Source organism: Callospermophilus lateralis, chromosome 20 (genome assembly GCF_048772815.1).
Source record: "Callospermophilus lateralis isolate mCalLat2 chromosome 20, mCalLat2.hap1, whole genome shotgun sequence".
NCBI lineage: Eukaryota > Metazoa > Chordata > Mammalia > Rodentia > Sciuridae > Callospermophilus > Callospermophilus lateralis.
In genome coordinates this window covers 7,141,585-7,156,994 of record NC_135324.1, presented here as the reverse complement: position 1 = coordinate 7,156,994, position 15,410 = coordinate 7,141,585, and the positions used below count along the sequence as shown (strand labels likewise).

Genomic DNA, 15,410 nt, shown 5'->3' with positions numbered 1-15,410 from the left:
ATGTATTTCTCCTTTTGCTGCAACTCCAAATGGGTGGCAATTACTCATTTCTGCAAAAAGCTGGAAATAGATTTGAGACTCAAACTCTTCCTCTTCTTGCCAGGACTGGGATGTCAGCCTGCAAGGAAGCAGGAAGGCCTTGGACATACTTGGCAGTAGTGGGCCATGGACGCCCACCCAGGAGCCTGGCAGTGTGCTGCAGCAATGAGCCCAGCTTCATGCCTGCCATCCTCTTCCCTGCAATTACTCCCACCATCTCTTTGGGACCTTCTTCACTCTGAAAGCTCCATTTTCAAAGTCACTTAAAAAGCAGGACTGAAAAATCCAAGGAAATCTTGGAATGGCTATGAACAAGTGACTTGACATGGTTAGGATAGGAGTTTCTGGATCTCTACTAATAATACTAAATATTAATGTTAATAATAACACTTGTATCATCATTAATGAGAACACTAGTACTCTTACTAATAAAGTTTATCATTATGAAAAATAATTATAAGAGCTACTGTTTCTTGATTCTATAGCATGAGCTGGGCCACAATAATTGCTTTCTTTAACAGTACCTATTTATGGCAGGCACTGTGATTGACCCCACTTTGAAGATTAGGACACAGAGTCTCAGGAGAAAGGAAGTAATGTGCCCAAGGACATAGGGCTTAATAAAGGTGACATTCTCAACCATTCCACTCTGTTGCCTCCACTGGGAAAGCTAGAACTCTACAGTGCCTCTCCTTCTGTTTTGTTTTCCTCCAAATAATTCCAATACATGGATACTCCTCCCCCTCTGTAAAGAAAGCATACTGTTACTTACAAGGCTCTGTGTTAGATCATCATAAACATCAGATAACATCCAGAGCTCAGTGTCATTCTGAAGAATTTCCTGCTGTAAGTGACTGAATTCCAGCCCTACCACTGGCTGCCCCTGGCAGATAGAGATGGAGCAGGATGCTGGGCTAGGGCTCTGCAGCCCAGGACAAGTCCAGGAGTCATCTTTTGTTACTATGTCCTGATGTTGGCTTATTTTTTTTTTCCTTTCTTTGTTTTGCCTTGGTTTAGTCCTGAATCTCTTACAGATAAGAAGCTAATGGTTGAGGGTGGGGCAAGAGCCTACCTGGGGAGTGTGACAAGGCCATCTTCCTGGAAAAACTGAGATCTACAAAAATGTGAAACTTCTCAGTTTTGAGCTATCTCCTCTCCATGTTATCTTCAATGTGATTGTGGATGTTGTTAGACTAATCTATTCCATTCAAAACACTATTGATCATTCATTACTGCTGTATCACTGACCTAAGACTTTAACCCCTTGTCATTTTATAATCTCATCTTCTGTTTTACTTACTTTGTGGACAGGATATGAATAAGGATTGCATTGGCATTTCAAAAATGTCTCTACCCATGGATTCACCACCTTTCCACCCATTTCCCAACCAGCCATCTATTCCATTTATTCACCCATCCATCCATCCATCTACCCAGCCACCTTCCCACTAATCTGCTCATGCATCTATCCATCCATCCATCTATCCATCCATCTGCCATCTACCCATCCACTCATCCATCCATCCACTCACCTGCCTACCCATTCATCTACTCATCCATATAGCCATCCATTAGCCTGACATCTACCCACCCACTCACCCTTCCTTTCTTTCCATTCCCATACCAACCTCCCTGACCCAGGCCCCAATTACATTTCATCACTAATATGTATGTAAGTACATATATATAAAAATGTAACTATTCTGGGCTGGGGATGTGGCTCAAGCGGTAGCGCGCTCGCCTGGCATGCGTGCAGCCCAGGTTCGATCCTCAGCACCACATACAAAGATGTTGTGTCCGCCGAAAAACTAAAAAAAAAATAAGTATTAAAAAAAATTCCCTCTCTCTCTCTCTCTCTTAAAAAAAATGTAACTGTTCTCTCTAGTCTAGCATCTCTCCTTTCAAAGCCATCAAATGCACATGTCAAATTAGTCATCCTTAAAGTTGGCAACATTCCTTCTCAAGTCCCAGCAATATATATATTCAAAAACTTTCAATGAATCTCTAATGTCTAGAAAATACAATCCAGCTCTTTAGTCTGACACCAAAAGACCTCCTTGACCCATCCCAACATATCTTTCCTGATTTTCACCCTTAATCTCAATTCTGCAATGTCTAAACCATGCATAAAAGAGAGTGAACACCATGAACACACCACCCAAATTAGATTATTATTAAAAGTTTGCCATTTTTGCTTCAAAACTATTTTTAGGAAGAAAAATGTTAAAGGTGCAGTTGAAGGGTCCCTGATCCCCTCCCCTCTGCCCTCTTTCCTCAGTTGTGTTGCTGGTGTGTATACGTATTATTCAGTCTACATTTGTATAGCTTTATTCCACAGAGGTACCTAAAAATATGAACAATATAAATTGTGTCTTTAATTTTGTAAAAACATCATACTTATATAGCACGTTTTCAAGTTTCATCCACAGTAATACTTGGAGATCTAGTTCCTTCATCTTGACTATTGCATAATATTCTATTGGGTGACTATGCACAGCTTATTTAACCACTGCAAAAACATCCTCATACAAAGTTTTGTGTGTGCATTTTGTTGTTTTTGTTTTTGTTTTCTTTATACTAGAGATTAAATCCAAGGCCTCAGGCATGCTAGACCAGTTCTCTACAACTGAGCTACACCCCTAATCCTTTTTAGTTTTTGAGACAGGGTTTTTCTAAGTTGCAGAGGCTGGCCTCAAACCTGCAATCCTCCTGAGTATCTAGGATTACAGTTTTATACCACTCAGCTTAGAATATCTTTAGGTTTTACTTAGAAGTGGAATTACTGGGTAACAGGGTCTATCGTTCTTCCTTCACTGTTCCTTGATACTGCCTAATTGTTCTCTGAAGGAAATGGACAAGTTTACGTGTTTACAGAATATATGAGAGTGCTTGATGCTCGCTTTACCTTCCTCTGATTACCAGTAAGTATGAGCATCTTTTCTTACATCTTTGGTCATTTAAGTTTCATTTTCTGTTACTCACCCATTGATATCTCTTACCCATGTCTCTGCTGGGTTGTTTGCCCTCTTCTTATTAATTCATAGGAGCTGATTTTATATATTCTGGGTATTGACCTTTTGTTCATTCTATGCAACCAAATATCTTCTGTTCATCAATCCATCTCTTTATTTTTGTTGTTGGATAAAAGATTTTTAAAAAATTTTATATAATAAAATTTATCAATATTTTCCTTTACAGATTGTGCTTTTTTAAAAAAATTTTTTTTAGTTGGACACGATACATTCATCTGTTTTTATGTGGTGCTGAGGATCGAACCCAGTGCCTCACACATGCTAGGCAAATGCTCTGTCACTGAACCACAATTCTAACCCTATGGTTGTGCTTTTAAAAAATGTTTTCTTTAGGCAGCCTTTTCTACACCAAAGTTTTAAACATAATCTCCTACACTTTCTTACAAAAGTTTCAAAGTTTTGCTGTTTAACTTTTGGCACTTTAATCTATGTAGAATATATTTTTGTGAACTAATATAGAGTTTTTGGTCTTTTCCATATTCAAAAAAAAAAAAAAAAAAAAGGGTATGGAGCTGGGTGCAGTAGTGCACGCCTATAATCCCAGAAGCTAGAAAGGCTGAGACAGGAGGATCACGAGTTCAAAGCCAGCCTCAGCAACAGCGAGGCACTAAGCAACTCAGTGAGACCCTGTCTCTAAATAAAATACAAAATAGGCCTGGGGATGTTACTCAATGGTTAAGTGCCCCTGACTTCAATCACCAGTATCCCCCCAAAAATGTGTGTGTGTGTGTGTGTGTGTGTGTGTGTGTGTGTGTGTGTGTGTGTATGTTGTACTGAGTGAATAAAATTAGTTCCTACAAATAATAAGCAAATTATAACCAGTTGAATCAGCCCATCTACAATAGTCTTTTTCCCTTTGATTTTTTAATGTACCACTGCCATATCCCACATTCTCAGGTATGGAGGTCTCTGCTTCTAGCTTTCTGTTCTGTGTCACTGTTAAGTTGGTGTAGCCATGTTCTAGAACTATCTGTTTTACTCTCACTTTAAGTCTTGATATTTGATAAAGTCAATGCCCAACAAATACCCAAAAAAAAAAAAAAGTATGTGTGTATGTGTGTGTTTTTAAGGATACACACACACACACACATATGGATATTATCAGAATATATATATATATATATATATATATATATATATATATATATATACACATACATACACACATCCTTATAAACCTAATTTTCTTATTATAAAGTTAGAAATTAAAAATAAATAAAAGCTTTAAAAAATCTTTGAGACTTAAAAAAATATAATTCTGATGAATTCATAATTCATGGGCAAAGAATAAATTACAATAGGAACTATGAAATATTTATGTCTGAATGACAATGACAGCATCCTGTATCAAAACTTCTGGGATGGGATAATTTGTATCATCAATGGCATTAAATTTTCAATCATTCTCATTTTCTAATAAAAAATGACATTTTCTAATTGGATATGGCTGGCACACAAGAACATTACTAATTTTTGTATATTAATCCTATAAGCAGCCACCTTGCTGAATTCTCCTCAGGAAGGATGATTTGCTGTTAGATTTTGGTAAGTGCCCTTTATCAGGCTGTGGGAGTTCCTGTTTATTTCTAATTTGCTTGTAGTTTTTATATCAAGTGGTGAAAAATTAGAAGCATGCCTTTTAAAAGTCAAGAATGCCTCTCTCTTCCACACTATACTGACTGGAGGTTCCAGTCAATAGAACAAGGTCACAAAAAGAAGTAAAAGCTTATAAAAGAAGAGGTGAGACCAACAAGGTTAGAAGTCACCAGGGAGTGGATTCCAGAACTTATTTTCTTATTTCTGATCCTTTAACTAGTGCACCCTGAATAAAGTCTTCTTTCCACCCCATCTCCCATCTTAAATTTTGCTACATTCCTCCCAAGTTCTAGCAATCATCCTCGTAAAGCTTAATGTTTGTTGATTGTTTACTGTCTGCCAGGCATTTCATGTCATCTTTTAAGTCTTAAAATAACCAAATGAAGGAGGTTACTGTTAACTCCATATTGAAACTGATGAAATGCAGAATGGAGGAATTAGGCGCAGCGTGCAGGACTGAAAAGTGACAAAACAGAACTGGAACCAGACTCCTTCCCTAACCCTAGCCACTGTGCTAGACTGTCTACCTCTTCACAGTAGGGGACCCAGACTTGTCTACCCACTGGCCATTGCTTTGGTTTGGCCTCTTTCTTTTCTCTGCATATCTGTTGAGTATGCAGTGAGGCACCACTGAGATCCCCTTCAGGATTGGAGAAATATCTCCCAGGAAGCACTGCCAACAGACTCCATTGGCTGTCAGCCCTCTTTGGAACTGCCACTGCTGAAGTGGCATCTGCCCAAGCCCTCACCCTGTCCTGGAGGCAGCCCACATCCAATGACTAAGAGTGTAAGGGCCCAGTCTCCTGGCCACACTCAGGACAGTTTGCAGAACCACCCAGCTCCCCAAGGAGTCAGCTGAGGCCTCTCTTACAGCCCAGCTTCTCTACTTGCCTCTTCCTGCTTCCCTCCCTCTTCTTCTGCATGTGGGATCCCAAGAATCCACCCTAATATACCCCAACTCCATACATGCTGCCTGAGAGTAGGATTCCCAGGGACCCCAAGCTGTGATAGACGCTTGTCCTTCAATGCTGCCTTCAGCATAAATATTCCCCAACATACCCAGGTTCTCTTCTCTCTGAAAGAAATTTGATGGTGAAAACCATCCCTCACAGCCACATTTAAATGAATCACTGTTCTGCACCTGTCTTGACTTCTTTGAGATCCATAAGGTAGGACATTGTGTCTGATCCATTTCTCTCTCTCTCTCTCTCTCTCTCTCTCTCTCTCTCTCTCTCTCTCTCTCTCTCCTTTTTTTTGCATCTGCATTTACCATCCAAGTATGGACTGGAGTGTGACAAATCTGGATTCAAATTCATTCCCACACTTATCAGCATCAGTTTCCTCATCTATAAAATGGGGGTATGACAGCATCTTTCTATTAGATTTGAAGAATTAAATGTGTATGAAATGCTTAGCCCAGGGCCTGGCACACAGTACACAGTCACTGATTCTTTGTTTGCTATAATTGTTTATCTACTGTCCTGCTAGCACCCATGTGTTTGTTGAATGAGCTGGGAATTCTGCTAAAGCCCAACTTAGCTGGCTCATCTCCCTGGGAGACAGTGGAAATGGACTGGAGGCTCCTCATCCCTTGGCAGTTTGCCCACTTGGTTCTCTCCCCACACCCCCCTGCAGGCCTCACAGCTAGACCCTCCAGTATGCAAACCCTCACTCGGCAAAAAAAGAAAAGAAAAATAAACTTGGCTTGGAAACCAAGGCCAAGGGTGCTTTTGATCTCTGTTACAAAGCAAGGCAATTATTGGACACAAAAGCCCTGATTTATTTATGAAATGCAATGGACATCTTCGAGGCGGGAATGAGAAAACTCACTCAAGACCAAGTCCTTGTTGCCACACTCTGAATGGCTGCTTTCAAACACAAACCCCCCGAATGCCCTCTCTTCTCTGCAAAGAGTCTTTCCTCATTAGCGCTTCCCCAGAACACCATGGCTTCCAACAATCAAATTCACATCACGGCTGGGGCAAGTAATTAAATTCTGCAGGCATCAGAGCGTAGAGTAATGGATGGCTATTGTTAGGGATTCTGAAGAAAACAGAATGAGGCTGGAAATGGAATGGGCTTCAATGCTCAGTCTCAGAAATGCTGAGAAGGGGTGGGAAGGAAGGGCAAGTGAGGTGCCTGTGGAACCTCCCAGCTGCTGGACCACATGGGACGGTGGATTCAGTACTGTGCCTGGCATTGAAAACCTGGGTTTAGAGTTAGACTCTGCACTCACCTTGGTTTCCTCATCTATAAAAAGAAGGAGGTTGGTCTAGATAAACCATTCTCTCTGAGTGCCCCCCCCCCGCCGCCCCCACAGGCATCACCTGGGAATTTGTTAGAAATGCAGATTCTCAGGTCTCACCCCTGACCTACTAAATCAGAAACCCTGAGGGTGGAGTCCAGCAATCTGCATTAACAAGACCTCCAGAGGATTCTAATGCATGCTAGAAATATAAGACCCACTGGTAATGTTTAAAGATGAGGCCGTAAACTCAAATGCATAAGAGGCTGAAGAGGCAAAATAAAGGAGTCAAATAAGTATAATACACTAGGCAACAGCAGGGATGTTGGGCAGTGGAGAGAGCATGGCCAGCTTGATGGAACTGGCAGCTCTTGACTTCAGCTGATGACTGCCTCATATGAGCTCATGTGGCTCTGGTATTGCCAGAGATTCTGATGTTGTCAGATACATCAAATAACCATGACTTTATTGTTATAACCCTACACACTGTGCTCTTGCCTTTCTCTATGACCTTGAACTCCCAAACTCTTTTCCCCACTTGGCAACTCCCATTCATCCGTCAGTGCCCAGCTCCACAGTCACCTCCATTGTGAACTCATTCTCAATTCTCTGCCCCACTTTGTACCTGTCCTCTAAGAAGACAGAGAATATTCAAACACAAGGCAAAAGAACTGACCTGTAGAAGAAGGTGACACAGACAAGGAAGACATGGTAAAGTTACAAAATGGTTTTTATCCCAGAGAAAGAATTAGGACCACTTGGAAAAGTTACCCTCTTGCTGCTTAAATATTGCTTAAACAAGGATATTGATCCCATTTGACTAGAACATAATAAAATTTTTGAAGAACAAATATTAAAAAAACACATGCAGAATTCACAGCAAGATTAAAAAATAATTAGTACAAAAATACCTCAAGGTTTTAAATGACAGAAACTTCAGTATCAATCACAAAATAAAACTGTGATCAAAAAAGCAAATGTCAACAGGGTGCACTGCTACACACTTATAGTCCCAGCTATTTGGGAGGCTGAGGCAGGAAGGTGGCTCAAGCCCAGGAGTTGGAGGCCAGCCAGGACAACACAGCAAGGAAAAATACCAAAGGCAAACATCTTCATAGGTCTAGACAGCCCCACTCCACTCTCAACTGGTCAGCGCTTCCTAAAGTATTCTGATTGCTTCTGAATACTAACTTGCACAGGTCAGAGAAGACCCAGCATGATCCAGGAACCACACGCAGGTGAAAAAAAAAATGCAAAGTAAAATCACAGGGCTGTTTGTTCACAAGCAAGAAAAACCTGGATGGATGGTCATGATTTCCATCTTGAGTAACTGATAGGTTTTTTTTTTTGTTTTTTGTTTTTTGTTTTTTTAAGATAGAGAGAGGAGAGAGAGAGAATTTTTTAATATTTATTTTTTAGTTTTTGGCGGACACAACATCTTTGTATGTGGTGCTGAGGATCGAACTCGGGCCGCACGCATGCCAGGCGGGCGCGCTACCGCTTGAGCCACATCCCCAGCCCAACTGATAGGTTTTAATGTGGGTTGGATCAACAGTGTGAGTAGAACCAGTGAGAAAATTCGGAATGCAACCACCATTTGACCCAGTTATCCCACTCCTTGGTTTATATACCCAAGGGGCTTAAAATCAGCATACTATAGTGATGCAGCCACTTATACCAGCTCAATTCACAATAGTTATGAAACCAACGTAGGTACCCTTCAACAGATGAATGGATAAAGAAAATGTGGTATATATACATGATGGAATACTACTCAGCCATAATGAAAAATGAAATTATGGCATTTGCCAGTAAATGGATAGAACTGGAGACTATTATGCTAAGTGAAATAAGCCAGTCTCCCCAAAAAAACAAAGGCTAAATCTCTCTGATATGTGGATGCTGACACATAATAAGGATGGGGGAGGGAAGAATAGTAGTTCATTGGATTAGACAAAGGGGATTGAGAGAAGGGAGGGGGATGAGAATAGGAAAGACAGTAGAATGAATCAGACATAACTTTCCTATGTTCATATATGAATTCACAACAGTGAAATGCCACATCATGTGCAACCATAAGAATGAGATACAAATTAGAATAAGTTATACTCCATATATGCACAATATGTAAAAATATGCTCTACTATCATGTATATATAAGAAGAACATATAAAAAATTATAGAAAAGAAACATTGTAAGATTTTGTTTCAGCATTGAGAGCATTTCTATCGATCACAGTCCTCAAATGAAATGAGCCATCCTGAGAGGTAATGAGCAACGTTTGTTCAGGGACATCTAACAGAAGATGATAAAGGGCCTGGAACAGATAGCCTATTGGACAAAAATTGATTCATTTCCCCCTTCTTCTTGTAAGAGCACCCCACTTTTTCTTGGAGAACTACTCCTCACGTATTATCAGTCTCATGTGTCAGTGGAGTTGAGTGTACATCTAACCTAAGGGTTGTCATCTTTCCCAAGAGCACCACATCTCTCTGGCTGCAGGTGTGCCTTCAGGAACACTCACATAACCTCTGCTGGGCCAATCAGAGCCCAAAAGCCTAAGTCCAGGAAAAGGGACTTGAAGCTGGTAGGATGAAAGCCTGGAACTGCTAGGGACCAATTTGGTCATGGGGATAGATTAGCTTGAAAAAGTCCCTCTGCTATCCAAAAAATGAAAATAGAAATTAAAGCAGAGTTGCAAAGACTGAGTTCTGATAACACCCTTTGTTTTCCAGAAGCCTCCAACCCTGAATCTCACCCCATAAGAGCTGGCAAGTTCTCTTTCTTTCTGAGAGCAGGTGGAGCTGGATTTCCATTGTCTGCAACTGTAAGAGTCCTGGTCACTTTGTATGGCCTCTAAGATCTTGTGCAGTTTCATTTTGCTATGGCTGATCTTCATCTCCCACTCGAAACAAGCTCTAGGAGCATGGGCTTCTAGAATTCAGAGAGCTGCCTCAGAGCAAATGGAGAATCACAGAGAGGTAGGTTATGAAGTCGGACAGATCCTGCCTCTCCATTTCCATTTCCTGGGTGAGAAAACAGACTCAGAGAGACTTGCCTCCTGGTAGTGAGTAAGAGGCAGTTCTGAGACAAACTCCAAAAGCTCAGCCACACTGATGAGAGGGGACAAAAGCCACCATGTCTGGGTTCTCCTTGAATTTGTCCAAGGCCCCAATCTGACCAGAGCCGGACTTCCTTGGAGATTCTGAGGACCATATGAACCCTGGGAACATAAGGCATACAGGCCTCAGTCCCCAGGTTAATATAACTGAAGCCACACAAAGGGGCTGCACTGTGCTCAATCTGCCAGCCAGGCTCTGGTCCCAGCTCTCCCAGCTACAGGAGGTGGGTCATTTCCTTTGTTCTGTAGGCACAGACCTGGTAACAAGGCACCCAGGAGCTCAGCTGTAGACTTTTTTTTTTATTATTATTTTCCACCCTGTTAACCTCCATTACCAGTCAGGCTCTTGTCAGCCTAAATGAGAACTGAAAAGATTTATCTCACTTGTCCTGGGGCTCAGCTCAGGAAAAAGACCCTTCATTTCCTGAAGGCCCTGATGACCCTTTCTCTGTGAGTCACTCCCACCCAGGGACAAAACTGTGACAGCAGTGGTGGGCAGGGGCTCCTAAAGGGACCATGAGTCCAAACTGGCAGATGTCCGAGTCACGTCAGTGGAGTTGTGCAAAGCACTGTGGGATTCATTTTTTATGGGTGTGCTGTATTTGCCTTCCTAATTATGTTTGCTTACGCAAATATTAAACCTAGACCACGTTTCATAAATATGGCCCCAGGAGGAGACCAGAAGCACACTGTGTGGCAGGAGAAAATTAGCCTGTGACTGCAATTTTGCTATAGAAGTAATCCTCAAAGTGGACAATGCAAATACAGACCATGGAGAGATGATTATATTTTAAATCATCTTGTTCCCTTCCCTGTGCTTCTAGCAATCCCAGGTCAACAAATCCCTAAAATTGGCACCTGGCAAGAAGAGATGAGCTAGATTATCTTAGAAATAACTGTCACTTGTGTTTATATAATTAGAGCCAGTTTTTACCGAGTGCTGCTCTCCATGCTGACTTGGTGCCCCACCCCCTGCAGCTGCTCTGGGGTATTTCTATCCTCATTTCATAAATGAGGAAACTGAGACACAGAGAATTCAAGAAACAAGCCCAAAGATGCACAGCTAATAAAAGATCAACCAGAACTACGAATCCAAGAATTTAAGAAACCTAGACACACAGGTCACACCAAAAAGCATTCCAACAATGCCCCTGTCCTCTACATGCACCATTTGTTTAATCTACACAGTGTCCCTGAGAAGCGCTGATTTTTAATATCACTGGATAGACAAAGAGGATGAGGCTCACCGCGACCACACGATGGGCTCATTTTGCAGGTGAGGAGAGCAGTGCTCACAGGAGTGAGTTCAATTCTACACACTCAAGTGCGCTAGACGCTGTATAAAGAGCTAGTATACAGGGGCATCAGGGAGTATAACAGTGACAGCTCCCTTCATCCTTGGTATCTGGATGTTTATGTGGGCAAAGCCTTGCCAAAGCCATGGGGCACTCAAAGGCCTTGAAAAAAAAACAACTTTTGATCCTAAAATTTCCATTGCAGAGACCAAGCCCAAGAAAGTACCAGTGGACGCAACAAAGCAGCTCACAGCAGCGTTATTTATAAAAATGCAATGAAGGAAATTACATAAGTGTTCAACACCAAGAGATCAGGCAAATAAACCAGGATATATCTATGTATAAAATATATGTAATCATTCAAAATGTCACCAAAGCCAGATGAGGTGGCACGCCTGTAGTTCTAGTTACTGGAGAGGCTGAGGCAAGAGGATCACTTTAGCCCATGGGTTTAGGACTAGACTGGGCAACAGAGCAAGACCTCATCTCCAAAAAAAAGAAGTTACAGGGCTGGGGATATACTTCAATGGTAGATACTTATTTAGCATATGCAAGGCCCTGGGTTCAATCCCCAGTACAGCCAAAAACAAATTATAGAAATTTATTTATTGGGAGGCTGGGGTTGTAGCTCAGTGGTAGAATGCTCACCTCACACATGCAGGGCCCTGGGTTCGATTCTCAGCACCACATAAAAATAAACAAATAAAATAGTGGTGCTGTGTCCAGTTACAACTAAAAAATAAATATATTTTAAAAAAAATTTATTTATTGCGATACTGGGGGTTGAAATCAGGAGCACTCAACCACTGAGCCACATCCCCAGTTCTATTTTGTCTTTTATTCAGAGGCAGGGTCTCACTGAGTTGCTTAGTGCCTTGCTTTTGGGGAGGCTGGCGTTGAACTTGCAGTCCTCCTGCCTCAGCCTCCCAAGCCATTGGGATTAGAGGTGTGTGCCACCACGCCCAGCTAAAAATTTACCTTTTGACATGGGGAAATTTTGTAATGAATGTTACATAATTTGTTAGGTGACATGAGCAGGTAGTAATATCATATATGCAGTATGATCTCATTTGGGAAAAATGTATATGTACACTAAAAATACATAAATTATAAGCACTCCTAGAAAATATATTTGCATATGTACTTATAAGGAAAATTCTAGAACATCAAAGAGAATATCTCCCAGTGATAACATTTCCTCCATGTTTGTGTGTGTGTGTGTGTGTGTGCTCATCTATCCTTTTCCAAATCCTGCACAATGCATATATATTACTAACCTAAGCAGGCAAAGGTTTGTATTCTTCTGATGGTGACTGCTAAAGTGCTCAAGAGCACACAGTTTTTCAAAGACACATCTAGGATTTAAACTCAGGGCTGGAGTATCTGATCAAGCCCTTGGCCCCTTGAACCCTTCAACATACCTGCTACCCCCACTCCCAGCCCCTTATCCCTGGGGCATAGTGTTGCCATGGCCCATCCCAGGACAAGAGCTAGGGCTGGGAGGGAAGCCCACTTGCCCACCTTTTTGAAAAGTCTGATAACATCCTCGCTGATCTGGGAAAGGCGAACGATGACATTGTTCATGAAGATGTCATTGAGGGTGGCATGGTCTCGGCTCTCCCGCCGGGTCTGATGCAGGACCAGATACCAACAGTTCACAGGTGAGAGGAGGTATTGGTCCTTCCTGTAGAAACCAAGACAGCTCAGGTTGGCTTCATGGGAACAGTTTCATACTGTTTAACATCATACCCACCTTGGCCCTTTTGGCCCCTGGGGCACCCCTTCAAGGTCAATTACATTATTACACATTTTACAGAGAGGGAAGCAGAGGCTATGAAAGCCGAGATGATCCTTCATGATCACAGAGCAGATCTAGGGCCAGAATCCAGGTCTTTGACTAAGTCTATGCTGTCTACTTCCCCCTTGAATGGTGCCCACTGGTGCGCCTCCATCTTCTAGGAGGAAGCCTGCTCCCCTGGAGCTAAGAAATACTAACCCAGCTGTATTTGAAATATTTGTATGATTTCTAGAACTATGCAATGGAAATAACAAAAAGTGGACACTTACTCTCCCCCTCTTTGCCTTTCCCAACCCCTGGGATCCCCACAAAGGATTAAGAGCAATCCTTTGTTCTTCTCTGGGGATCTCTTGACTTCTTATAAACAGGAGCCTTCATCCCTTGGTGGAACTGGAGGGAGAGGCCTTGGGGGTTCCAGTTCTGTATTTTGGGGGAGGACTTAAAAAATACAATTATATACAAGACAAATAAGACTTTGTCCTGCAGAGATTGATAGATTCTTAGCACTGTAGCTGGATATTATGCTAAAACAGGGGGTGTCAAAATACCCCCCCACATCAGCAGCACGAGCACCGCATGGAAAGTTATTGGAAAAACACATCTGCAGCCTCACTCCAAGCTTGCTGAATCAGAAACGCTGGGGATGGGCCTGCAGTTTACAAACCCTGCAGGGGATTCTGATGTATGCTCAAGTCTGAGAGCCACCAATCTATATACCATTGCTTCCCAAACTCATGAGACAGAAGATCTACATATCACCACTTCCCAAACTCATGTCTTGTGTCTACACCCTTAAGAAAGACTCCTCTGTTCTCTCCAGAATAGCAGAGAGAAAAACAATCACAAACCAAAACCAAATCCATCCAGTGCTCCCACCTTATCACAGGGGGCATCTGCGCTGGAGTTCTTGTCCTCCAACCCCGAGTCTTTCTCTTACTCTGATTTCCAGTGTGGAAAAAGATATTGGAAAGGCAGGATATGAGTATGGCCTAAAGGTGGTCAGCTCCAGAGTCCCAAGGCCTCCCTTGAATGCCAACCGCCCTGCTATCTTGAATGCCAACCGCCCTGGAAGCTAGCCAAGGTTCTGCTCACAAGAAATGCAGACTCCACAATCAGCACTTTTGAGGAAGAGAATTCTGCTGACTCCCAGTGTGACTGCATCCTCTGCCCCAAAGCCAAGTGGAAGTGCTAAGAGATGCACCCTATGGGTCTCTGGGATGCTGTCCCCACAACTCCTGGGGCTTAAGAAAGTAAATGAGGATGGCTCAGTTGACTTTAAGGGTTTTTATTTCTGTCACCAAATAGGCTAAAATTCTTTCTAGGCAACAGGATTTGGGAGAAGAGAATTCAGTTTAGATGAAAGATGCATATGCTAGGAAGGGTCTAAGGAAAAAGGAAGAAGATGAAACACTTAAAACACACTGCTATAGAAGAGAGAAACAGATTTCTCCTTATAGCCTAGAGAAAGAGCCAGACCACTAAAATTCAACCCCAGCCAGAATCCCCGAGCATTTGCTCCATGGCAGATCCTGGGTAGGCTGTGGGCACCCAAAGATGACTGTGATGCAGAGCCAGCCTTGGAGGGACTCTCCAAGAAGAGGCTAAGGCAGAAGAAAAGAACGAGAGAGGCAGGCAGGATGGGACCTTAACGGAGATGCAGACGGGGCCTCGGTTCTGCTGGAGAAGTTGCAAGAACCACTGTGCTCCTCCCACACGCTCTGCACATCGGGTGTGGAGTCCCTTTTGTATTCATGCCAAGTACTTTCCCACCTGGACCTTCACATACACTGTCCTGCCACCTGGAATGTGCCTGCCCCTGCTCCTCTCACAGTCACCTCCTCCTCTTCCTGTAGGTTCAGCTTAAAGGACACCTCCCTAGAGAGAGCTCCCTGATCACAAGCTCAGCATGGTTCTCAAAGCGTGGTCCCTGGACCAGCAGCATTAGCATCACTTGGGACCTTGTTGGAAATATAAGTCATCAGGGCCACCACAGGCACTTAATCAGAAATGCTGGGGGTGGGCCAGGTGGGCCCAGCATCTATGATTTAACAACCCCTACAGTGACTCTGATGTATGCACAAATTTTGAGAACTTCTGGACTAATGTTTGGATCTTAGGTATCCCCCAAAGGTCCCTGTGTTAAAGGCTTGAATCCCAGTGTGGCACTAGTGGGAAGTGGTGGAAACTTTAAGAAGTGGGGCCTAGTGGGACGTCTTCAGATCACTGGGGGGATGCTGGGACCCTGTCCCTTCCTCCTCCTCTTTTCTGTTCCCTGGCTATGAG

The 15,410-nt window shown here is 42.6% G+C and overlaps 1 protein-coding gene across 2 annotated transcripts in view; it reads right to left on the bottom strand.

The window, feature by feature from the left end:
• Positions 1-15,410, bottom strand: part of Srgap3 (SLIT-ROBO Rho GTPase activating protein 3) — a 246,053-nt gene that overhangs the window by 90,323 nt on the left and 140,320 nt on the right. For both annotated transcript variants that reach the window (XM_076841053.1, XM_076841055.1), the window contains exon 3: positions 12,851-13,013. In XM_076841053.1, the coding sequence (XP_076697168.1) occupies positions 12,851-13,013 (163 nt within the window). The remainder of the gene's footprint in view (positions 1-12,850; positions 13,014-15,410) is intronic.